The sequence below is a fragment of the Heptranchias perlo genome, chromosome 7 (genome assembly GCF_035084215.1).
Source record: "Heptranchias perlo isolate sHepPer1 chromosome 7, sHepPer1.hap1, whole genome shotgun sequence".
Lineage (NCBI taxonomy): Eukaryota > Metazoa > Chordata > Chondrichthyes > Hexanchiformes > Hexanchidae > Heptranchias > Heptranchias perlo.
The window spans coordinates 25,839,815-25,867,210 of record NC_090331.1 but is presented as its reverse complement, the minus strand read 5'-3'; the positions used below and the strand labels follow the sequence as shown (position 1 = coordinate 25,867,210).

Here is a 27,396-nt window from a genome sequence, read left to right as displayed (position 1 = left end):
TGGCAGCGTGTATAGTTTTTTAGTCATCGTTCTAGTCCACTGATCATTATTATTACTATTCCTCAATTATTTTGTTTCCTACTTTTCTTATTTTTGGCTCTCAATCCCCAGCATTGTATCCCCTTCCTGCCTGTCACTAAATTGTCCTTTAATTCTTTTAAAATCTCCTATTTACTGCTTTCTTCCTCTACCTTTCTGTTCTAGAAAAATGACTTGATTTTAACTCCCAGGCGAGAAAGGAGTGTGTAAGTCCCCTGCTCCATTTTAACTGCCCCCTTGCCTAATTTCCTCCAGCCGGGGGAAGTTAAAATCGACCTCCATACATGTACATAGCACAGAAAGATCACATATTGAGCAGTATACTCCAAAAACATTCTGAGAGAAGGCCTACATCAACAACAGGAGCTGCAGCAAGGGAACAAATGTAAAAGCACAACTTATAAGAGGAAGGTAGTCTGCATGAAGGGTTTAGGCAGAGTAGATAGAGAGAAACTGTCCCCATTGGCAGAAGGGTCAAGAACCAGAGGACACAGATTTAAGGTGAATGGCAAAAGAACCAAAGGTGACATGAGGAAAAACCTTTTTACACGGTGAGTGGTTAGGATCTGGAATGCACTGCCTTGGGGGGGGGGGGGGGGGTGGAGGCAGATTCAATCATGGCTTTCAAAAGGGAACTGGATAAGTACTTGAAAGAAAAAAAAATGCAGGGCTATGGGAATAGGGTGGGGGAGTGGGACTAGCTGGATTGCTCTTGCATAGCGCCGGCACGGACTCGATGGGCTGAATGGCCTCCTTCCATGCTGTAACCTTTCTATGATTCTATTCTATGATGGTGGTAGGAGGACCACTGAGGGCTTCCGAAGAAAAATATATGAGAGAGGTGAGGGGGGAACGCAGGAAATCAACATTTCCATGCTTCGAAGGGGCAGTGGAAGAGAGAATTGAAAGAGGGGGAAATGGAGAACTGATGTGGCATCCAAAGGTTCTCTCATTTCTTTTGAAAGATGTAACTTTTTTTTTGTGAATGGGAATTTTTTGCAAGTGACGTGCAGTGCATGTTTTTGGAGAGAGGTTTGAACTACACATTCATTGGTAATCAACAATCAGTATGCTTTACACAGTATGGACCTCCGAGACTTTCCCATGCCTTACCGACACTTTGGACATGTGCAAAACATAAAACTTTTAATTATACCAAATGCAGCAGTTTATTTGCTGATAAGCCACTGCTGAAAGAAACTTGTGATATCACAGTATGTTTTCAGGTCAAAAGTCACTACTAATTTTTTAATACACTATTACCTATATAACCTACACTATGTGACTTCTCCACCACAGTCACACACAGACATGATAGGCACAGTCCTCTATACATTAGTAAGAAATGTAGAAAACTCATTTTATATATGAAAGATAAAAGGAAACTATTGAGTAATGTTATAAAAAATTAACATTGGAGTAGTCAGTTTAATACTGTAAGTCAATCTCTGAATTCTATTTACATTCATAAACTACTTGAGTTTTATTATACAAATGTTGTTAAATATTAGTAATTAGATGAAAACAAAAATTTTATTTCACAGGTTGCTTCACATTACATCTCTTGTGAATCTGAACATTTAAAAAAAAATCAGTTATAGATCCAGGGATTTTGGTGTTAACAATTTTTATGAAAATTCTGAATGTCATTGCAACATAAATTTATTGCCAACATGCGTCACATCTCTATAGATAGAATAAACTGAATCATTTTATAAATATTGTTAACCATTGACCAGGAGTCAATTTAAAATAAAACAATTTAACCAATTTTTGACATCAGATTTTGATCTTGAAAGTCTTGCATTATTACTGATTATTTTATAAAACAAAAATGAGCTGGATTGGTGTTAGTCTGCAGTGAGACTTCTTGGGAGAGCTCCTGTTACTGTTTTTTTTTGTTGTCCTTTTTCATCTCCAGGTTGTAAAAGGCCTTAAGTTAAACCAACAGGGTGCAGAACTCTGCTTGTAACAAAACACATCTGTCTTTTTTTCCTCGTAGTTAATAGCCTGCTAATGAAATTGCAGGAAGCGAGGCTTTGAAATGTGTGACTTCTGAGAATACAATTCTCAATTAATTATAAAGAAAATAAGCATTCTTGTTTTTTTTTTGTTCATTTAAAGAAGAAATGAATTCCCCAATACAAGAGGCCCTGCTATGGCTTCCCGCCCTACTACAGTCAAATTCCATTTGAGTTATAAATCTATTCGTAATTGTTTTAGAAGCAACTTAGAATTGCCAAAATCAATACATACATTTTATTTTGTATTAGCTACAATGAGGCAAGTTTTCAAGATAATTCTTCAGTTAATATATAGGTATGTTTGAAACTATTAACATGATGAGGCATTCCCAGATCAACAGGGGCAATTTAGCAATTCCAGAGGATGCTATCAGGCCTCACTAATAAAAATAGAATGAAGGTGTTAAAAGAATACTCTAAAGTAGCCTTCTCAGCATGCATTTGTGTAAAAGTCACTCCCCAAAGTACTTATTACAAAATGTTTTGAGAGAACAAATAGTAAAAGATTATTTCTGTTGATTGATGACTTGGCAACTGGAGGGCAATAATTCAGGATTTTCACTGGGATTATGAAAGGAAAAGTTAAAAGAAATGTTTTTCATTTGTAGGGTTATTTGGGCATGAAATTCTTTACCATAAGCAGCTAATGTGCCAGAAAGCATAACATCATTTAAAAGGGGATTGATAACTATTCAAAAAAGAAGAATTATAAAAGGATACATGAAAAAGGCAGGGAAATGGGATTAAAATAGATAGCTCCAGTTCAAGAAGTAGCAACAGCACAAGTATGATGGGCTGAATGGCCTCCTGCTGTGCTGTAATTTCTGAGATTTTATGATTCACTGTTTGTGGCTTAAGGGTCCTAAATAAACACCTATAACTTGAAACAAATTAGCAGTACGAAGAGAGTAGTGGGGGAAATTAGATCTCCTAGCACCCACTTTTCAGGCTGAAAATGGCTGTAAATAGGTCCAATTTAGGGGGCCAACCTCCCATGCTTGAATAGCATCGGGAACATGTCCAATGCCATATTGATTTGGGCGCTGTAGCGATGTCCCTGGTAGCTACCTAAAACGTTGGCCCCATTGAATATGCTCCTCCAGCCCTACAACCCTGCGAGATCTCTGCGCTCCTCCAATTCTTGGCTCTTGCGCATCCCTGATTTTAATCTCTCACAGGCTTCTTCGACAGCACCTCCCAAACCCACGACCTCTACCACCTAGAAGGACAAGGGCAGCAGGCACATGGGAACAACACCACCTGCACGTTCCCCTCCAAGTCACACACAAGGCAGTGTCCTAGGCCCAACCATCTTCAGCTGCTTCGTCAATGACCTTCCCTCCATCATAAGGTCAGAAATGGGGATGACATCGTCACTGGGTCAAAATCCTGGAACTCCCTACCTAACAGCACTGAGGGAGAACCTTTACCACACGGACTGCAGCGGTTCAAGGAGGCGGCTCACCGCCACCTTCTCAAGGGCAATTAGGGATAGGCAATAAATGCCGGCCTCGCCAGCGACGCCCACACCCCATGAACGAATGAAAAAAAACATTGGCCACCACGCCTTCAGCTGCCTAGGCCCTAAGCTCTGGAATTCTCTCCCTAAAGCTCTCCGCCTCTCTACCTCTCTCTCCTCCTTTAAGACGCTCCTTAAAACCGACCTCTTTCACCTGTCCTAATATCTCCTTATGTGGCTCGGTGTCAAATTTTGTTTGATGATCGTGCCTGTGAATCGTCTTGGGACGTTTTGCTATGTTAAAGGCGCTATATAAATGCAAGTAGTTGTTGTTGTGGTGAGGTGAGAGTGACTGCCCTTGACATCAAGGCAGCATTTGACCGAGTGTGGCACCAAGGAGCCCTAGTAAAATTGGAGTCAATGGGAATCAAGGGGAAAACTCTCCAGTGGCTGGAGTCATACCTAGCACAAAGGAAGATGGTAGTGGTTGTTGGTGGCCAATCATCTCAGCCCCAGGACATTGCTGCAGGAGTTCCTCAAGGCAGTGTCCTAGGCCCAACCATCTTCAGCTGCTTCATCAATGACCTTCCCTCCATCATAAGGCTAGAAATGGGGATGTTCACTGATGATTGCACAGTGTTCAGTTCCATTCGCAACCCCTCAGATAATGAAGCAGTCCGAGCCCGCATGCAGCAAGACCTGGACAACATCCAGGCTTGGGTTCATAACTGGCAATTCGCGCCAGAAAAGTGCCAGGCAATGACCATCTCCAACAAGAGAGAGTCTAACCACCTCCCCTTGACATTCAACGGCATTACCATTGCCGAATTCCCCACCATCAACATCCTGGGGGTCACCATTGACCAGAAACTTAACTGGACCAGCCATATAAATACTGTGGATACAAGAGCAGGCCGGAGGCTGGGTATTCTGCGGCGAGTGACTCACCTACTGACTCCCCAAAGCCTTTCCACCATCCACAAGGCACAAGTCAGGAGTGTAATGGAATACTCTCCACTTGCCTGGATGAGTGCAGCTCCAACAACACTCAAGAAGCTCAACACCATCCAGGACAAAGTAGCCCGCTTGATTGGCACCCCATCCACCACCGTAAACATTCATTCCCTTCACCACCGGCGCACAGTGGCTGCAGTGTGTATCATTCACAGGATGCACTGCAGCAACTCGCCAAGGCTTCTTCGACAGCACCTCCCAAACCCGCGACCTCTACCACCTAGAAGGACAAGAGCAGCAGGTACATGGGACCAACACCAACTGCACGTTCCCCTCCAAGTCACACACCACCCCGACTTGGAAATATATCGCCGTTCCTTCATCGTCGCTGGGTCAAATCCTGGAACTCTCTTCCTAACAGCACTGTGGGAGAACCTTCACCACATGGACTGCAGCGGTTCAAGAAGGCGGCTCACCACCACCTTCTCAATGGCAATTAGGGATGGGCAATAAATGCCGGCCTCGCCAGTGACGCCCACATCCCATGAACAAATAAAAAAAATAAGAGGCCAAATGCCTGTTTTAAGAGCCAAACCAGAAATTGTTAGCACTGAATGCAGCAAGCAAATCCAAACCCAGAGTTTTGAGAGAGGCTGAAGCCTTCAAGTAAAAACATTAATGAAGCTGCTTAAAAACAATTTTGTACATATGTTCAATCTGTTATTGTGAAATAAAAACTGTATCAATTTTTTAATCAGTATAGAAACCTTATTTTAAGCCTGTAGTCGATGGACTGATGATAAAAATTTACAGGCAATTTTTTTTTTAAACATTTGGAGCGATTTGATTTGGTTACCTTCTTGCTAAGAACTTTGCATATTATAAAATATAATTAATACATTTAAAAGACAATATACATTTGTGTATCAGTCAATTGGGTGGAAGAAATTTGAATTGAGATGGTTTTGCACTTTGCAGGCCTTTCTGAGGGTATTTCATTAAAATCTTTTGAGCAAATATAATGTGGCCACAGCCTGCAGATTTGACAATGCTGTGGAGATTTAGAGCTAAGACAGCTGTCACATTCTGGGTTGTTGTCTTTGCTGGAAATACCAAGGTTAGGCCTGGGAATATTATATCCTGCTATATCCAATAATGTTATAAACCAGATTTATACACAATACAAAGTAAGTCTATCTAAAATGTTTCAGACATAGGTCTGGGAGAGGAGACCTCTGTGTGGAATGGAATTACATTTGGGCCTTGGCATTTTCAATTTTTATCTGTGCCTCTGTGATATACTAAAACTGTTTTGGCACTGGGAGCTACTCGGAGATAGTGGGACTGTCATGTCAGATAACCCAGTATTTCATTTATTTCTATGCAATGACACTGGGATTGAGCAGTAAAAATAAAATTGGTGTATCAGCTGATCTCCCATGGCATTGCGCAGGGGTAGTCTAGGGTCTGGAGCACGGTTACCATATTTAACTGCTAAAGTGAAACAGTGTTTAACATGGCCTCTGCTCCTTGTGGGGAAGTGATCTAAACAGTGAGGTCAATTAGAGGCTGATTGCTATTGGAAGTTTCTTTAGATTGGCAGGTGCTTCTTGTTTGGGAGAATCAAAGTCAGAAGAATCCATGCAAAATGACTGACTATCTTTCTTTCTCTTTCTGTACATGTTTTTTTTAAATTGTTCAGTTGGGATTTGTCAGTGTTTCACAAAAATCTGACGTTTAGCAAATGCCGGGATCTACCTGAAATGCATCAGACACATCTGGCTAATATCTGCATTTAAATGCTGGCCAGAGCAGGTATCGGGGATGGAGCAGCTGACAAATTTCTTCCGATTCCAGTAATCACCTCTTTAAAAATATGTGGCATCTCATGATTAATTACTTTAAGAACACTGATTCAGCACAGTAGGTGAGGAATGCAGCTAAAATAATTGAATTGCGTTTTCCTCAGTAAAGCACAGGGAACAGAAAGAAAGAAGGTCAAATCATGAAACAGGATGGAGATTAGTAATTTAATCTACATTGTTTTCTGTAGCCTGAATGAATGAATCTGAATTAGTTCAGATTATGCTATTGGAAATCCACATGACATTTTATGATTAGTGTGCAGTCCCTATTTATTTTGTCAATTAGCTAGTCTTCGCTTGAGATTTTGTATTTGTATTAGCTGGACTTCACGTGGGGTTTTCTACCTATTTGCCATGCAAAATTAATTGGGTGTTCATTAAAGGTTACATAACCCTTGTTGGCTACGTTTATGAATCCCTTTACCTGCATCGCAAAATTTTTTAATAAAATGATACTGGATACAAATGCTGCGAAGAAAAGTTTAGAGTTCAAGTTCGGAAAATGTTCCTTTTTTGTAGTCCACTACTCCCTCTGCTGGTTATTTAGAGTTAAGTCTTTAGTTTGCAGCTGTTGTCCAACACAGCCACCTCCTGGTAACGCTTAATACAGCAAATAAAAAAGATACGTTGGGGTAGAAATTGATATGTGCTGATCTTGATTTTCAGGCATAAAGCAGGCACAACGCTGACAAATTTAGCAGTAGACGGCCCATGCCCAATCTGCGCGGGCATTCGGGCCAGTGTTAAATTCGTTGGGCCCATTTTTTAGGGGTCCCGGGCTCTTGCATATATTAATTAGGGACCTAACTATTGTTTAAGGACCCCTCTGGGAAATGTATTTTTTATAAGCCGAGGAAAGGTAATTTTTTTTTAGATAACATCTTTTTCAAACCTTCCTGCGGAGTCAGGAATGCTCCTCAAATTCCACAGTCATCTCGATCTGCCCCAGGGCTTGCCTCATCGCCAGCTTCAATATGTGCGACAAGCTCTGGCGACTCGTGCATAAAATGTTAACGAGGCACAATTTCAGTTGGGGCTCGTGCTGCCTGCACAGCTCCGAGTATGGGCCCGAAAATATTTGGAATTTACACACCATCATTTTAGCGCATTTGGGAGCCATTCCAACTGCTAGCTGCCCGTTTCTCACCTGAAAAACAGAAAACTGGCAGAGGAAAAGCTGGTGGGGCCCTTGGACACCCATTTACCACAATTGTTATGTGAGGCCTTTAAATGGGGCCAGCAATCCCATCCAAAACAGGCAGGAGGCTGTTTAATTATGCAAATTGGGAGCCTATCCGGAGTCCAGCACGTAAGTGCAAAAGACAAGGCTGAAGCGTTTGCAACCATCTTTAGCCAGAAGTGCCGAGTGGATGATCCAATTCGATTCACTCCACGTGATATCAAGAAACGGCTGTGTGCACTGGATACAGCAAAGGCTATGGGCCCTGACAACATCCGGCTGTGGTGCTGAAGACTTGTGCTCCAGAACTAGCCGCACCTCCAGCCAAGCTGTTCCAGTACAGCTACAACACTGGCATCTACCCGACAATGTGGAAAATTGCCAAGGTATGTCCTGTCCATAAAAAGCAGGACAAATCCATACCGGCCAATTACCGCCCCATCAGTCTACTCTCAATCATCAGCAAGGTGATGGAAGGTATCGTCGACTGTGCTATCAAGCGGCACTTACTCACCAATAACCTGCTCACCGATGCTCAGTTTGGGTTCCGCCAGGACCACTCTGCTCCAGACCTCATTACAGCTTTGGTCCAAACATGGACAAATGAGCTGAATTCCAGAGGTGAGGTGAGAGTGACTGCCCTTGACATCGAGGCAGCATTTGACCAAGTGTGGCACCAAGGAGCCCGAGTAAAAATGGAGTCAACGGGAATCATGGGGAAAATTGTCCAGTGGCTGGAGTCATACCTAGCACAAAGGAAGATGGTAGTGGTTGTTGGAGGCCAATCATCACAGCCCCAGGACATTGCTGCAGGAGTTCCTCAGGGCAGTGTCCTAGGCCCAACCATCTTCAGCTGCTTCATCAATGACTTTCCCTCCATCATAAGGTCAGAAATGGGGATGTTCGCTGATGATTACACAGTGTTCAGTTCCATTCGCAACCCCTCAGATAATGAAGGCGTCCGTGCCCGCATGCAGCAAGTCCTGGACAACATCCAGGCTTGGGCTGATAAGTGGCAAGTATCATTCGCACCAGACAAGTGCCAGGCAATGACCATCTTCAACAAGAGAGAGTCTAACCACCTCCCTTTGACATTCAACAGCATTACCATCAACATCCTGGGGGTCACCATTGACCAGAAACTTAACTGGACCAGCCATATAAATACCGTGGCTACAAGAGTAGGTCAGAGTTTGGGTATTCTGTGGCGAGTGAGTCACCTCCATCCTCCCCAAAGCCTTTCCACCATCTACAAGGCACAAGTCAGGAGTGTGATGGAATACTCTCCACTTGACTGGATGAGTACAGCTCCAACAACACTCAAGAAGCTCGATACCATCCAGGACAAAGCAACCTGTTTGGCACCCCATCCACCACCCTAAACATTCACTCCCTTCACCACTGGCGCACCGTGGCTGCAGTGTGTACCATCCACAGGATGCATTGCAGCAACTTGCCAAGGCTGCTTCTTCACCAGGACTTCCCAAACCCGCGACCTCTACCACCTAGAAGGACAAGAGCAGCAGGCACATGGGAACAACACCACCTGCACGTTCCCTTCCAAGTCACACACCATCCCGACTTGGAAATATATCGCCGTTCCTTCATCATCACTGGTCAAAATCCTGGAACTCTCTACCTAACAGCACTGTGGGAGAACCTTCACCAGACGAACTGCAGCAGTTCAAGAAGGCGGCTCACCACCACCTTTAGGGATGGGCAATAAATGCTGGCCTTGCCAGCAACGCCCACATCCCATGAACGAATACAAAAAAATGTTGGACCCTGATGGCAATTTTAATTTACAAATGAGCAGATCATCCACTGTGCATGCTAACCTCATTTGTACCAGACATTGAGCAGTGTAGTCAGTTGTCCTTAAAAGGAAAGCTGGAGGCCACTCTGGAGAAGGTAAGGTTTAGGGTGGGGGTGATGGGGGCGGTTTAAGATTTCTGTGGGGCTGAGAGGAGCATTCATGCTTCTTTGTAAGGCTAGCTCCAAAAAAAATCTTCTAGCCTGTTATCACCAGCAACCCCCCCCCCTCACCCTCGGACCTGTGCCCACCCCAAGAGAGCCAACAAGCCAGCTGGTTCCTTGCAGAAGCCAGCCAATTTCACGCCCTCTGAAATGGGTGTGCAGCAACAGAGTGCCAGACGATCACAACCGACTACAGTATAGTGTTCGCAGCTGACCAATAAGATTCAAATGAGGCCCGAACTTGAAAATGTTTTGGGCCTCCTGACAGGCACTGTGGGCACACACACAACATTTGGGTATTTTGGGCCAATGTTGAAAATCGCCACCCCACCCCACATTATGTTGCTAATTAATCGTTATTGAGTAATAAAAGATTTTAACCGTACATTTCTCATCAGGATGACAAATTAACCATACTATAGAGGCAGCACTTTTGTCTTCTGCATTAAAAAAAATATATATTTCTTGTTAGAAGATATTCTGATTCATACCACTATGCTGTACTGTTGAACATAGCCAGCATTTCATATTAGATAGAAATTTGCACTCAGGTATCCAAAATTATTTTCTGAAAGAAATCTATCTAATCTGCATTTCCGAGTGTCGAATTGAGTAGAATGGGCCTATACTTTCTGGAGTTTAGGAGAATGAGAGGCGATCTCATTGAAACATATAAGATTGTGAGAGGACTTGACAGGGTGGATGCTGAGAGGCTGTTTCCACTGGTTGGAGGAAATAAGAATGTAAGAACATAAGAAATAGGAGCAGGAGTAGGCCATCCGGCCCCTCGAGCCTGCTCCGCCATTCAACAAAATCGTGGCTGACCTTCTACCTCAACGCCATTTTCCTGCACTATCCCCATATCCCTTGATGCCTTTAATATCTAGAAATCTATCGATCTTTGTTTTGAATGTACTCAATGACTGAGCCTCCACAGCCCTCTGGGGTAGAGAATTCAGAAGAGTTCTAGAGAGTCTAGAACTCGGGGGCATAGTCCCAGGATAAGGAGTTTGACATTTAGGACTGAGATGAGGAGGAAATTCTTCACTCAGATGGTTGTGGATGCTCAGTCGTTGAGTACATTCAAGAATGAGATCGATAAATTTTTGGACTCTAGGGGAATCAAGGAATATGGGGATCGGGCGGGAAAGTAGAGTTGAGGTCAAAGATCAGCCATGAAAACCCATTTGCCTCAATTTTTATGTAAGGCCTTTAAATGGGGCCAAAACAGGCGGGAGGCTGTTTAATTATGCAAATTGGGACCCTATGCTGGATGTAGGACCCTGATTGCAATTTTAGTTTACAAATGAGCAGATCATCCACTGTGCATGCTGGTCCCATTTGTACCAGACATTGAGCAGCATAGTCAGTTGTCCTTAAAAGGAAAGCTGGAGGCCACTCGGAAAAAGGTAGGGTTTAGGGTGGGGGTGATGAGAGCGGAGCAGGTTCGAGGGGCCATATGACCTACTTCTGCTCCTATTTCTTATGTTCTTAAAACAGTTTTGCATCCAGAAAATTATTGCTTTCCAACATTGACGGGAGTGTGGATGGCAAGACTGGCACAAAAGTACTGCCAAAATAGATTTTTAAAACCTCTAGGAACAATTTACTACCTGCGGGAGTGAGACTCCACAATTTCATTTATTTCCTTTCCGGGTCTCCAAGGTTGAACTTCATGTCAGGACCATAAATCATGTCATTAACTGGGTCCTTACGACATGAATTACCAACCCTAAATGGCAGCGGTGACATTAATTCACATATACGGCGCAAATCCAGCAATTATATGACATAAAATTAATTTCAATGAAAAGGCTCACGGCAAGATTGCAATTTTTCCGGTTTTGTCGAGGCTAACGGCAGCGTGGAGCAAATCATTCAGCAATTTGTGGAGAATCCGAACTCACGGTGTATCTTCTTTGCCACAAATTGCAGGATTTTTTGCGAACTTATAATGGCAGGCGCCATTAATTCGCCATTATATTTTGTGTGTGTGCATCTATTCGGGTGTAAAGGGATAAAAAGTAATGAGGCCAATAGAGATGCATAATTAGTGGTGAGTTTGTGACTGTTTCCGTTTTTGCCACATTTAGTTCATTCACATTGAAGGAAAAATGTTTTCACAAGTAATAAAACTTTTTTTTAAGAAAAGAAATATTTTTCAATTAATGTGCACAGATTCCTCCTTTACCCTAAAAAAAAATTCCCAAGAAAATCAAGCAGTAGAATTATCTTACGTTTATCACTGGTCGCTAAGGTAACAAAACTGACTCAATGATTGTGGAGGTCAAATATAATGCAAACAGACCAGCAAAATGGGAGTGGATTTTGCAGTTTTGCTGGTCATTAATCCAGTCACTAGCAAAATGATTTGAGAAAATGTTCAGAATCCTATGTTTCACAATAAAAGTCTTTATTGTCATCCAGGTCGTCAATCTTTAATTCTGATTAGTTTTGTTGGAGGAAAAAAGAACATTTTTTTTAGTGACAGTTACAGCCAGTAGCAAAATATACAGCCTCTGAAAATTATTAAATTTGAGTCCTGTCACAATACATAGGTATTTGCGATCATTATTAGTACAAAGGTTCAACTTCTGACCTCTGATTTGAACTACAATATGAAGCATGTGCTTTGAAATGTTTTTATCTTTTCCTGTGCTTCATTTGTCCCTGGCAAATGATTGTGTAGGAAAGAAAGGAAGAACCTGCATTTATATAGTGCTTTTCACAACCTCAGGACATCCCAAAGTGCTTTACAGCCAATTAAGTACTTATGACGTGTAGTTACTGTTGTAATGTAGGAAACACGGCAGCCAATTTGCGCACAGCAAGGTCGCACAAGCAGCAATGTGATAATGACCAGATAATCTGTTTTAGTGATGTTGGTTGATGAATAAATATTGACCAGGAAACCAGGGAGAACCCCTCTGCCCTTCTTCAAAATAGTGCCATGGGATCTTTTACGTCCACCTCAGAGGGCAGATGGGGCCTCGGTTTAACATCTCATCTGAAAGACGGCACTTCTGACAGTGCAGTACTCCCATCAGTATTTCTCTGAGGTGTCAGCCTGAATTTTATGCTCAAGTCTCTGTAGGGGGACTTAAACCCACAATCTTCTGACTCAGAGGCGAGAGTGCTACCACTGAACCATGTACTATAAATTATACTCATCTACCATAATCTTGTTGATTCACTGCACAGAACTACAATATTTATTAATTAGCTGTTTGGTGCCAGTTAGGATTCTTCTGGTCTATTCTCTTATTGAAAAGAGCAACCTAAAAGTTCTAAAATTTATCTGTGTTTTTGGAAGAAAATGTATACTAAGTTTTTGAGACAAGCTGAATTCCTGGAGATGCTACTCCCAAGACCTTGCTGCAGACCTGCCAGATTTTAAACACTGCAGCAAGTTTGCACTGTAGCAAATGTTATAGCAGCTACAGTGTGAATTTTCTCAATGTGATTTTCATCTTTTTATCTTATTTTAAATTCAAACTAAGATAAAAATGATAAATTTGGCGACATGATGAGTCCTGTTGTGTACTTAGAATCATAGAAGGTTACAGCACAGAAGGAAGCCATTTGGGCCATCGAGTTTGCGCCAGTTCTATGCATGAGCAATCCAGCTAGTCCCACTGCCCCACCCTATCCCCGTAGCCCTGCACATTTTTTTGTTTCAAGTACTTATTCAGTTCCCTTTTGAAGGCCATGATTGAATCTACCTCCATCATTCCCTCGAGCAGTGCATTCCAGATCCTAACCACTCACTGTATAAAAAAGTTTTTCCTCATATCACCTTTGGTTCTTTTGCCAATTACCTTAAATCTACACTCTCTGGTTCTTGACCCTTCTGCCAATGGGAACAGTTTCTCTCAATCTACTCTGTCTAGACCCTTCATGATTTTGAATACCTCTATCAAATCTCCCCTCAACCTTCTCTGTTCCAAGGAGAACATATCCATCTTCTCAAGTCTATCCACGTAATTTAAGTCCCTCATCCCTGGAATCATTCTAGTAAAGCTCCTCTGCACCCTCTCTAAAGCTTTCACATCCTTCTTAAAATGCTGTGCCCAGAACTGGACACAATACTCCAGTTGTGTCCGAACCAGTGTTTTATAAAAGTTCATCATGACTTCCTTGCTTTTGTACTCTATGCCTCTATTTATAAAGCCCAGGACACTGTATGCTTTTTTAACCGCTTTCTCAACCTGCCCTGCCACCTTCAATGATTTGTGCACATATATCCCCAGATCCCTCTATTCCTCTACCCCTATTAGAATTGTGCCCTTTAGTTTATATTGCCTCTCCTCGTTCTTCCTACTGAAATGCATCACCTCGCATTTTTCCGTGTTAAACTTCATCTGCCACTTGTTCGCCCGTATCACCAGAGTGTCTATATCCTCTTGAAGTCTATCACTATCCTCCTCACTGTTCACTACCCTTCCAAGTTTTGTGTCATTTGCATATTTTGAAATTGTGCCTTGTACTCCCAAGTCCAAGTCATTAATATATATCAAGAAAAGCAGTGGTCCCAGGACTGACCCCACTGAGGAACACCGCTGCACACCTCCCTCCAATCCAAAAAACAACCATTCACCACTACTTTCTGTTTCCTTTCATTTAGCCAATTCTGTATCAATGTTGCTACTGCCCCCTTTATTCAGTGGGCCGCAATCTTAATAGAAAGCCTACCGTGTAGCACTTTATCAAACGCTTTTTGAAAATCTATATACACCACACCAACTGCATTGCCCTCATCTATCCTCTCTGTTATCTCATCAAAAAACTCTATCAAGTTGGTTAAGCACGATTTTCCTTTAACAAATCTGTGCTGGCTTTCCCTAATCAATCCACCCTCATCCAAGTGACTGTTAATTCTCTCCCGGATTATTGTTTCCAAAAGTTTCCTCACCACAGAGGTTAAACTGACTGGCCTATAGTTGCTGGGTTTATCTTTACACACTTTTTTGAACAAGAGTGTAACATTTGCAATTCTCCAGTCCTCTGGCACCACTCCCATATCTAAGGATGTTTGGAAGATTATGGCCAGTATCGCCGCAACTTCCCCCCTTTACTTCCCTCAGCATCCTAGGGTGCATCCCATCCGGACCAGGTGACTTATCTATTTTAAGTACAGCTTGCCTTTCTAGTACCTCTTCATTCTCAATTTTTAGCCCATCCAGTATCTCAACTATATCTTCCTTTACCGAGACTCTGGCAGCATCTTCTTCCTTGGTAAAGACCGATGCAAAGTACTCATTTAGTACCTCAGCCATGCCCACTGCCTCCATGAGTAGATCTCCTTTATGGTCCCTAATCGGCTCCACCCTCCTCTTACAACCTGTTTAATGTTAACATGTCTGTAGAAGACTTTTGGATTCCTTTTTATATGTTGGCTGCTAGTCTATTCTCATACTCTCTCTTAGCCCCTTTTATTTCCTTTTTCACTTCCCCTCTGAACTTTCTATATTCTATCTGGTTCTCACTTGTGTTATCAACCTGACATCTATCATACGGCACTTTTTTCCACTTCATCTTATTCTCTTTCTCCTTTGTCATCCAAGGAGCTCTGGCTTTAGTTGCCCTACCTTTCTCTCTTGTTGGAATGTACCTTGTCTGTATCCGAATCATCTCTTTAAAGGTCTCCCACTGTTCAATTATAGTTTTGCCTGCCAATCTTTGATTCCAATTTACCCAAGCCAGATCTGTTCTCATCCCACCGAAATTGGCCCTCCTCCAATTGAGTATTTTTACTTTAGAGTGGTCAGAGTCCTTTTCCATAGCTATTCTAAATCTTATGACACTATGATCGCTGCTCCCTAAATGCTCTCCCACTGACACTTGCTCCACTTGACCCGTCTCATTCCTTAGAACCAAGTCCAGCAATGTGTCCTTCCTCGTTGGGCCAGAAACATACTGGTTGAGAAAGTTATCCTGAACACATTTCAAAAACTCCTCCCCTTCTTTGGCCCTTATATTATTGTTATCCCAGTCTATATTCGGATAGTTGAAATCCCCCGATATCACTACTCTATGGCTTTTGCACCTCTCTGTAATTTCCCTGCAAATTTGCTCCTCTACATCCTTCCCACTAGTTGGTGGCCTATAGAATTCTCAGTCGTGTAATGGCACCTCTATTGTTCTTTAACTCTAACCAAATAGATTCTGTCCTTGACCCTTCCAGGACATCCTCTCTCTCCAGCACTGCAATATTCTCCTTAATCAACACTGCCATCCCACCCCCTCCTTTCTTTCTTTCCTTCCCTAGCTTTCCTGAACACCTTGTATCCAGGAATATTTAGTACCCAATCCTGCCCTTTTTTGAGCCAGGTCTCCGTTATCGCCACAAAATCGTATTCCCATGTGGCTATTTGCGCCTGCAGCTCACCAATCTTGTTTACCACATTTTGTGCGTTCACACACATGCATTGCAAACCCGTCTTAGACTTTCTTGTACTCTCTCTTGGTCTGACCCCACCTAATACCTTACTACTTTTTACTCTTGGGCTATCCTGCTCTCTTGATCCTTTGTGCCCATTGTTTCCCCTTTCCAATGCTACATCCTGGTACCCATCCTCCTGCCAAATTAGTTTAAACCCCCCCCCTCCCCAGAGCACTAGCAAACCTCCCCACGAGGACATTGGTCCCAGCTCTGTTGAGGTGCAACCCATCCGTCCTGTACAGGTCCCACCTCCCCCAGAACTGGTCCCAATGCCCCAGGAATCTGAAGCCCTCCCTCCTGCACCATCTCTCCAGCCATGCATTCATCTGCTCTATCCTTCTATTTCTATACGCGCTGGCGCGTGGCACCGGGAGTAATCTGGAGATTACTACCTTTTGCAGTCCTGCTTGTTAATCTCTTTCCTTAAACTCTGCCTACAGAACCTCATCCCTCTTCCTACCTATGTCGTTGGTACTGATAAGGACCATGACCTCTGGTTGTTCACTCTTCCCCTCCAGAATTTTCTGCAGCCGCTCAGTGATATCCTTGACTTATGCCTACATGGCAACAATTGCTGTGCTTTGAGATGTGATAATGTGCTATATAAATGCTATATTATTTATTTTTAAACATGCTTGCAAGCTATACTCAAATTTTGTATGAAAGCAAAGTAGTTTCTGCTTTGCAGTGATGCAAACTGTAGTGTAACTTGGATGTGAAGTTGCCCAAATCTAACATTATAGTCTAACGGCATGCAATAGAAATACAAGTGAAGCAAGGTTTAAAATGTTACCTTTTAAACTTCATTATTAATGTCTGTTGTCAGCTCTTTGTTAATATCAAAATTTAACCAGCAAGCATTGCCCGAGCCCTGTTTTTCTTGGTCAGAAAGTGGTGTGAATTCTATAATATAATTTTGGTCTGCCTGCTCTGGGTCAAAATCTGGAACTCGCTCCCCAAGAAGCTGTGGATGCTGTCAATTGAAATTTTCAAGACTGACGCCAATAGATTTTTGTTAGGTAGGGGTATCTAGGGTAATGGAGCAAAGGTGGGTAAATGGACTGGAGGTACAGATCAGCCATAATCTAATAGAATGGCAGAATAGGTTCGAGGGGCTGAATGGCGTACTCCTGATCTTGTGTTCATATGTAATAGGTACCCATGCACAAGCCAGTATCTGTAATGTAATGGCACATAACCTAAGTGTCTCTCAAAATATTTTACCATGGCCACTCTGCGTCTTTGATTACCACTTAATATGAATTACAGATGTTTAACTTGCTGCCAATTGGCTTACAATGACAGTTTAAAATAAAATAATTTTTCATAAACTTTACACACAGAAGAAAATAGCACTTATGGCACGCCATACCTCCCCACCTCAGGAAAGCATTGCTGAAATCACCTTGCTCTTTTTGTGACCTATTTGATAAAATAAAAAATTAGACTCAATCTGAATCTGTCCCAAATTAATTTCATTTACGACTATTAAAACGATCAGAGAAAGGAATAAACTAGATGGAATTTGATCCAAATCCTAGACGTGAAAGTACAGTGTCCTTACCTCTCTGCCACCCGGTCCCATTAATTAATTATTTATAAAACACAAGTGTAAACCAATTCATTTTAGATTTATTATCCCCTTATATACCCTTCAAATAAACTAATTTAGTTTCTGATTTTCATCCCAAGGTTAATGTACTCAGATGTTTCTTATCTGTTTCTATCATATAACCTCTTCAGAATTTTTGTATGTACATTACTCTTTGTAAATGATAAATTGTACGCAACTGTAGTGTATTTCTTAATTGACAATAACTCCTAAATAACTGAAGCTTTTTGTGTTATTTTGTAACACCATTCCATTATAGGACCTAAGAACCATTACCCCATTTAAAAGCCAACAATTAATTTGAGTTCGCTTTAGCCTTATGTACAACCTCAGGAGGTCCCAAAGTGCTTCACACCCAATGAAATACTCTGAAGTGTTGTGAAAAAGGGAAATGCGGCAGCCAATTTGCTGACAGAAAGGTCCCACAAGCTGCAGTGCGATAAATGGTTGGATAATTTGTTTTATTGATGGTGATTGAGGGATAAATGTTAGTCAGAACACTTGGAGAATTCCTCTGCTGTTCTATTAATAGTGTTATGGGATCTTTTACATCCATCTGAGAGGGCAGATATGGTCCCGGTTTAATATCTTATCCAAAAAACGGCACCTCTGACAGTGTAGATTCTCTCAATACTGCACCGGCTTGTCATCCTCGATTATGTGCTCAAGCCTCTGGAGTGGGGTTTGAACACATAACCTTCTGACTTAGTGGCGAACAAACTACAACTGAGCCAAGGCCCCAATGTCCCAAAGCTTGACAAGTTTGCAGCCGGGTCTCATTTTTCCACCCCTTCTGCCAACACTAGGTCCTGCCAGGGGCTCGGCTTGCACTTGAGATGCCCCTGGCCATATGAATTACCCACACCAGGAAATCCCTGTTGTCCTGGAGTGTGCAGGAGCAATGCACTTAGGGCACAGGCAGGAAAATTTGCGCTGTACATTAGTTTCACTTATTATCAGAAGTATTGGTAATAACTAACTAACCATTTTCAATTTTGTTTTGGCATCAGATTCTAGTTTGAAAATATATTGTATCAGATTTTCCTGTTCCTGCATCTGGGGTTATTGGATTGCTTGAGCGCAGTGAATACAAGAAAATTGGATGGGGAGGAGCACACGCCTATAAGGGAGCCTGCCTGAATTTCCAACCATTTAAATTAATGGACACAAAATAGGGTGGGCACACTTAATGGCTTGTGCTCCTCTCTGCTTGAATTTCCTTTATTCTCTGCACCTACGCAAACCAATAACTCCAGGCGCAGGAACAGGAAAATCTGCCCCATCATCTTTTGACCTGAAGTAGACTATGAACAGGAATTCTGAAAGAAATAAAAATGTTCACCCTACTGTGCAGTTATCAAGTTCGCTGTGATATCTCAATTCTGACATATTGATCAAATCGAATGCAAAAAAGGATATTGATATAATTTTCAAATTATTACCTGCCAGTAACTATGACTGCAAAGTATGAATTAGCATTAAGTGCACTGATTCATTACAGATATTCAGATAATTAATGCTCAAGGTGAATTCATTTAAGTTTCTAAACATTAGTTCCTTATTTTTTTCTATAGGATGGATCTTCAGATCAACCAAAAGCAAATGCCCAGCCAACATCCACCACTGAACATCCTCCCTCATCCCAGTTCAGTCCTGCTGTTGTGCAGCGGAGACTGAAGAGTGGAGCTGCTAACTGTGACCGTCTCAGCCAGACAAAGTCAATGGTCCTGACTGATGCCAGCCCACTCAAATTACCGGTGAGTAGATACAGTACTGCCATATTTTGTTCTGTTGTGAAGCCAGTAGTTGCTGGACAGTTACTTTGGATATTTGTTTTTATAAAGTGCAGATGAAATGTATTTTAAAGAAAGTCTCTGAATTATATTCAAATAAATGGCAATAATAAATTCAAAGCTGAAATCAATGGCAGTACGGAGTTCTAAATACTACGCACTTAATTTATTAACTGAAGGTAAGGAACAACACTTTGAACTATAACAATGCTTGAGAGCCATTTTATTACACACTCTTACTGAAACTTGGAATTTATATATTAAAAAAAATACTAGAGAAAGCATTCAAGACAAGAATGACTGTTCAGTGGATAGTGGGGATTTCTCCTGATACCCCATTACTTGGCTCTCCCAGGTTGCATGCAAGTGTTGTGGGGGCCAAGACTGTGATGTTGCCTGGCAACACCTGATAACCTGCAAGTTTGGGAAGCAGCAAGTTTTGTTGTTCATATGATATGCATATTCCTACTGAAATTTGGAATTTATCTTGAAGTTTGCATTCTTTTTCGTAAACAAGTGAATAACTTATGCATTAAAGGTTCTTTAGAAAATGCCTGCCACATAAGTTATTGGATGTTATGCATAATAAATATGTTCTGATTATTTTCAGAGATGTAGAGCCCTGAAGGGTTAAAACTGGCTGCTGTCAATATATTTGACCACATTACATTCACCCAGGAACTGTTGTTTACAATTGGTTTCTGCACTTCGTACCGACCTAGAAAACTAGCAAAAGCCAACAAGCAGCTTAAAAAAGCGAAAAGAGCCCGAAAAAATCTTACTGCTCAAAAATGGCTCTGAATATACATCTTGGGACATTTGATGACAAAGATACTGGAAGTGTTGTGGGACATGGGATTGTCATAACTTAAATGCAGGCATACCCGAATTCAATCACTTTTATTGCAGGGGGAAAACCTTAAAGTACACAAAAGTGCAGTTTGTAGCAGTGGGTGAATTTAGGAATTACTGAGGGGGGATGTGAGATCCGAAGGTATGTGGTTAATTTTCCAGGGTGGCCTGGGGCATGTTCCCCAAGAAAGTTTTTACATTTGACACATTATTTTGTGTACTTTCCAGAATCTTGGAGCCTAACATATCTGTGACTTTCAAGTCCAAAAATACTTTCTGCTGGAAGGGTTACAAAAATTTCAATCGAAAGGATTGAAACTATTTCTCTATGAAAAATAAAAGTTGTAGGGACATCAATACAACTTTATAGGGTCCAGTTCCTTTCATCAGGAATCTAACCCCAGTTTTATCACGTTAATTTGTGAATGGAACTCTTCTGCAATATCTACCTACAATAATCCCAACTAGCCATGCATTCTACGTTCACAAGACAAACCTGACTCACAGTCACATCTGTCTGTGTCCTGGACCCAGTGGCAGGCAGAGGAGAGCTGTGTTACCTAGAGTGAGAGCATACTGATTTGGCTATCTTCAATAGGTTATTTTTATTTTTAAGTTGCCTCATGAGAGATAATACTCTCAAAATAAAACCTTAGAACTGAGTTCTTTTAAAGGGGCACATTGAAACTTCACCTGTCTTTTCTGCTAATAGATTTCAAACATTTTCTGTTTATAGAAGCTTAACTGTAGCAAGTTGTTTTTTGTGCTTTCAGATGGCCCTGGCTGGCTAATCTAGGATGTAGAATTTATTATACTCTTAACAAAAATATCGTTGATATTTCTCTGTTCCAATTCATTAACGGGGAGAGAAATATGCAATAAAGGGACCTCCACTCTGAGCATAAAACCACATTGAAAAATTACTTTCAAAGTTATAGAACACAACTGGATTCTGCACTCATACACAACCAGACTATCTGTCTGCATCACATATCACAGTTGTATGTGATAATAAAATCTTAAATATGATAAAACTCATTATTCCTTTAACTCCACTTCTGATTTTCTAGAGGTAGTATCAATCATTTGATATTGTAAGCATTACAATGTGGGCCCAATGGAACAGCCACCTCCCATAAGAAAGACCATGCCTGTTAAAAACTGAATTGAAATCTTGCAGCAAAGTAATCTCTGCTATCATGCCCTGGACAAAAACCTATTTATTGTCTCTGGATTTACCTGTAGGATTTCTGCTACGTGCGCACATCACTTCAGAACATGATTAATAGCTGTTATACCAGATACTTTTGACACAGGCTAACCTACCTAGCCAGCATATTCACAAATACTCATTTACATAAGCAGTCAGTAACCGTAAATCAGTGTACATAACCATTTTGAATCACGTTACAAAGTTTTAATGAAACTTACCTTCCCTATTCCAACCCAATAAAACATCTCAAAATTCTCCTAGATTTTAGAGGTAACAGTCTTAGTTTAGATCTATACGCATGATGCAAAGTCAACTGCCTAGAAATTCTCTCAAGAGCCTAGATATGAGGCAATGCTTATACCCACTCTCTGTCTTAAAATCCTAAGTGACACAAATGAATAGCTAAAGGTATGTTTCATCATAAACCACCTTCAAAACTACAATGCAAAGACACAGAAATTACCTAATGTAAGGTTAGCACTTGTTAAGCAAAGACAGTCTGATACAAAGCATGCATTACTTTTCGCCTGGTGAATGACCAGTACCATTAATTGCAACCTATAATATTTGTTGAACAATTTCTCAGCAGATATTACTCATCCCTTTCAGAAGTGGTGATTGCACCTAAGCTGGGGAATGCCATTTCACCAGCTGCAAACAAACCTACCAGAATATAAAGTATACATTTAAACTTGTCATAATCCTGCCAAGCTGTGAAATATTAAATATATAGAAGCAGATTTTTCTGCTATCATGCTTGGATATATTGGATCACCTGGGTAAACACAGCTAGACATTGAAATGGGAATTTTAAACTCCCAGGTAGGAAGCCAGTTGGGCGAACGAGTGGCCTGCCCATGAGTGGCAGTGGGAGGCTTGACCGATTTTAACAGCCGGGCCTCATTTACATCCTGCCAGTCAGCTGCTTGCCTAAAACGGGTAATCTATCTACAATCAGGTCATTCCAGCAAAAAGTAACTAAAGTAACTAAAGGATTGATTAAGAAAGGGAAGTTAGATTATGAAAAGAAATTAGCAAAAAATATAAAAACAGATAGCAAGAGTTTCTATAGTTATATAAAAAGAAAAAGGGTGGCTAAGGCAAACATAGGTCCCTTAGAGGATGAGACCGGGACATTAATGGTGGGAAACATGGAGATGGCAAAAATGCTGAACAAATATTTTGTTTCAGTCTTTACAGTAGAGGACACTAAGAATATCCCAACACTGGACAAACAGGGGACTCTCGGGGGGGAGGAGCTAAATACGATTAAAATCACTCAGGAGATGGTACTCAGTAAAATAATGGGACTCAAGGCGGATAAATCCCCTGGACCTGATGGCTTCCATCCTAGGGTCTTGAGGGAAGTGGCAGTAGGGATTGTGGATGCTTTGGTGATAGTTTTCCAAAATTCCCTGGACTCAGGAGAGGTCCCGGCAGATTGGAAAACTGCTAATGTAACACCGTTATTTAAAAAGGGTAGTAGGCAGAAGGCTGGAAATTATAGGCCAGTTAGCTTAACATCTGTGGTGGGTAAAATTTTGGAGTCTATTATTAAGGAGACAGTAACGGAACATTTAGATAAGCATAATTTAATAGGACAAAGTCAGCATGGCTTTATGAAGGGGAAGTCATGTCTGACAAATTTGCTTGAGTTCTTCGAGGATATAACGTATAGGGTGGATAAAGGGGAACCAGTGGACATAGTGTATTTAGACTTCCAGAAGGCATTCGACAAGGTGCCACATAAAAGATTATTACTTAAGATAAAAAATCACGGGATTGGGGGTAATATTCTGGCATGGGTGGAGGATTGGTTATCGAACAGGAAGCAGAGAGTTGGGATAAATGGTTCATTTTCGGACTGGCAACCAGTAACCAGTGGTGTTCCACAGGGGTCGGTGCTGGGTCCCCAACTCTTTACAATCTATATTAACGATTTGGAGGAGGGGACCGAGTGCAACATATCAAAATTTGCAGATGATACAAAGATGGGAGGGAAAGTAGAGAGTGAGGAGGACATAAAAAACCTGCAAGGGGATATAGACAGGCTGGGTGAGTGGGCGGAGATTTGGCAGATGCAATATAATATTGGAAAATGTGAGGTTATGCACTTTGGCAGGAAAAATCAGAGAGCAAGTTATTTTCTTAATGGCGAGAGACTGGAAAGTACTGCAGTACAAAGGGATCTGGGGGTCCTAGTGCAAGAAAATCAAAAAGTTGGTATGCAGGTGCAGCAGGTGATCAAGAAAGCCAACGGAATGTTGGCTTTTATTGCTAGGGGGATAGAATATAAAAACAAGGAGGTATTGCTGCAGTTATATAAGGTATTGGTGAGACCGCACCTGGAATACTGCATACAGTTTTGGTCTCCATACTTAAGAAAAGACATACTTGCTCTCGAGGCAGTACAAAGAAGGTTCACTCGGTTAATCCCGGGGATGAGGGGGCGGACATATGAGGAGAGGTTGAGTAGATTGGGACTCTACTCATTGGAGTTCAGAAGAATGAGAGGCGATCTTATTGAAACATATAAGATTGTGAAGGGTCTTGATCGGGTGGATGCAGTAAGGATGTTCCCAAAGATGGGTGAAACTAGAACTAGGGGGCATAATCTTAGAATAAGGGGCTGCTCTTTCAAAACTGAGATGAGGAGAAACTTCTTCACTCAGAGGGTGGTAGGTCTGTGGAATTTGCTGCCCCAGGAAGCTGTGGAAGCTACATCATTAGATAAATTTAAAACAGAAATAGACAGTTTCCTAGAAGTAAAGGGAATTAGGGGTTATGGGGAGCGGGCAGGAAATTGGACATGAAGCTGAGTTCGGATCGGTCAATGCCCTGTGGGTGGCGGAGAGGGCCCAGGGGCTATGTGGCCGGGTCCTGCTCCGACTTCTTGTGTTCTTTAGATTTGTGGTTGGGATCAGATCAGCCATGATCTTATTGAATGGCGGAGCAGGCTCGAGGGGCCGATTGGCCTACTCCTGCTCCAATTTCTTATGTTCTTATGTTCTTATGTTCCAGCATAAACAGTGGAAGTTTTCAACAGAAACACATAGTTGTAGATATGTAAATATAATATTCTCTCTGCTGTAATTGATTCCTACCATTTAAAATTTGAAAGTAGGAGGAGCCCCAGATGTAGTGCAGTGCGATATAAAATCAGCAATTAGTATATTACTTTTCAGTCTCACTATTATAATGAAGTTCAATCTCATGAAAACAGTTTTGAGGGCAAACCATATGAGCTTTTAAGGAGCTATTTTCTTTACAAAGAATATTAGATTTACAGACAAAAAAAACCCATTTCATGGAGGCAAAGAGAGCATAAGCTTACTGATCAATTTTGAAGAACTTTATTAAAGTTAAATGTTTTACTCATCTGTATGAATGCCACTCAGCCATACACAAGGAAACAATGAGCGAGATAGCAGTCTAGTAGTTTTATAAACACCATCAATTCTTTTCAATAATTGTCACATCATTGAACCTTCTGTCATTCCAACCAGAGTACTGTGAAGAAAATTGAAAAATAAGCTATCCAAATGAAAGATCAGGAGCACACGGAAATTGAATTCGAAAACGAATATAAGAATGATCTCAAGTAGGAGCAAGAATTGGACAATATTTTCTGCATATAACATGTTACATTTGAAAGACAAGCCTGGAACCCAGGCGTGTATTAGATTTACATGTGAGTTATTTTACAAAAGTGGACTTCACACATAGGAACATAGGAAGAGGAGTAGGCCATTTAGCCCCTCGAACCTTTTCTGCCATTCATTGAAATCATGGCTGATCTGTGGCATGAACTAACTCCATTTACCTGCCTTAGCCCCAAATCCCTTAATACCTTTGGCTAACAAAAATGTATCAATCTCAGGTTTAAAATTAACAATTGAGCTCGCATCAACTGCCGTTTGCGGAAGAGAGTTCCAAACTTCTACCACCCTCTGCATGTAGAAGTGTTTCCTAACTTCACTCCTGAAAGTTTAGGCTATGTCCTCTAGTCCTAGACTCCCCAACCAGCTGAAATAGTTTCTCTCTATCTACCCTAACCCTACCCTATCTTGAAAACGTCGATCAAATCAGCCCTTAGTCTTCTAAATTCCAGGGAATACAACCCTAGTTTGTGTAATCTCTCCTCGTAATTTAACCCTTGGAGTCCAGGTATCATTCTAGTAAATCTATGATGCACTTTCCTACCAAGGCCAATATATCCTTCCTAAGGTGTGGTGCCCAGAACTGAACACAGTACTCCAGGTATGGTCTAACCAGGGCTTTGTATAGCTGTAGCATAACTTCTATCCCATTGTATTCTAGTCCTCTAGATATAAAGGTCAGCATTCCATTAGTCTTTTTGATTATTTTCTGTACCTGTCCATAACATTTTAATGATCTACATACATGGACCCCTTAGTCTCTTTGGACCTCCTCTGTTTCAAGCTTTTCACCATTTAGAAAGTACTCTGATCTATCCTTTTTAGGTCCAAAGTGGATGACCTCACACTTGCCTACATTGAAATCCATTTGCCACAGTTTTGCCCATTCACTTAATCTATTAATATCTCTCTGTAATTTTATGCTTCCATCCACACTGCCTACAATGCTTTGTGTTATCAGCAAACTTGGATATGTGAATCTCTATCTTGTCATCTGAGTCATTGATAATAAGTGTTTTTTGTATATATAAGCACAGTAATACTACAGGTACTGGCTGGAGACTGGCCCTTGCTTAAAGTGAAACAGACCTAAAGGATGGTGTTGGCTCTGTGCTGGTCTTTAGTCAGGGAACACATGCATGTGCGGAGCTCCATTTAGCAGTGTCCACATGCTGGTGAAATTTAATGTTACCAAAGAGGCGATAGGGCAGTTGCTTCTCTGTTAACATTGAACACGTTAAAAAATTAAGTTTCCAAAAAGTATCCAGCAGTCCATGAGAGCTATACTCCACATATTGCATCAACTATGAAACCAAAACCATTTGTATCTGTGTAAAATGGTGATATAAGTGGTCCATAACATGAACAATTTTACACTGGAAAATTGGTTGCAAAATCCAGATGCATTTTCAGGTGAAAATGTTTGCAGAGCTAAGGAAAAGTTATTGTAAATACCTCTTTATCAGGTTATTGTAAATACCTCTTTTTTTAGGTAAATTAGATCTATCATAGTGAGAAAATATGATTATTAACTATACTCCTTGTTCTCCTTCAGTTAAAACTCTGTAATACTTAGTTTTTGTATTAAGATGCAGGTCTACCTGCAATATATTTGTCATCTATGTTACCTCAGATGTATTTCATATTTTTAAAAGTTTATCTTAGTTGATTAGAAAAGAGTTTTTATTGCGAGAGTCTGAAATATGTTACCTGGAATTGATAGGTTAGTTATTATTGGTGATAATTAGATGCACATGCAGATTTAGGATAGAACTGCCTTAAAAGCTTGATGTGATTTTTGTACAATGAATGTTAATGATATTTTGCTAATGATATCTTAGTGACATCATTCCTTCATTGACATTTTTGATGAACAGTAATAGCAAATGTGGAGTTTAAATAGAAATAAATGCAGAAGCTTTGCAATTTTGGGTAGGAAGAGGAACATTTCAGTCATGGAGCACAACATCTTTGGTTGAGAAGCATCATTAGTTAGGTAGCTTATAGCATATTGAGTACCAGTGGGGGATTGGATTAGGTCATGGATGGGAAGAAATGCTGCACCCTGTGTCTTGGATTCTAATCCAAATTTAATTGGAGTTTGGATTGTTACAGAAAGTTTAGAGTCATAGAGTCATAGAGTTAGACAGCACGGATAGAGGCCCTTCGGCCCATCGTGTCCGCGCCGGCCATCAGCCCTGTCTACCCTAATCCCATATTCCAGCATTTGGTCCGTAGCCTTGTATGCTATGGCATTTCAAGTGCTCATCCAAATGCTTCTTGAATGTTGTGAGGGTTCCTGCCTCCACAACCCTTTCAGGCAGTGA

The 27,396-nt window shown here is 41.2% G+C and overlaps 1 protein-coding gene across 1 annotated transcript in view; it reads left to right on the top strand.

Moving 5' to 3' along the window:
• arhgap15 (Rho GTPase activating protein 15) overlaps positions 1 to 27,396 on the top strand; it is a 576,367-nt gene that overhangs the window by 47,993 nt on the left and 500,978 nt on the right. Inside the window, exon 3 of the mRNA XM_067987193.1 lies at positions 19,127 to 19,309. Coding sequence (XP_067843294.1) covers positions 19,127 to 19,309 — 183 coding nt within the window. The remainder of the gene's footprint in view (positions 1 to 19,126; positions 19,310 to 27,396) is intronic.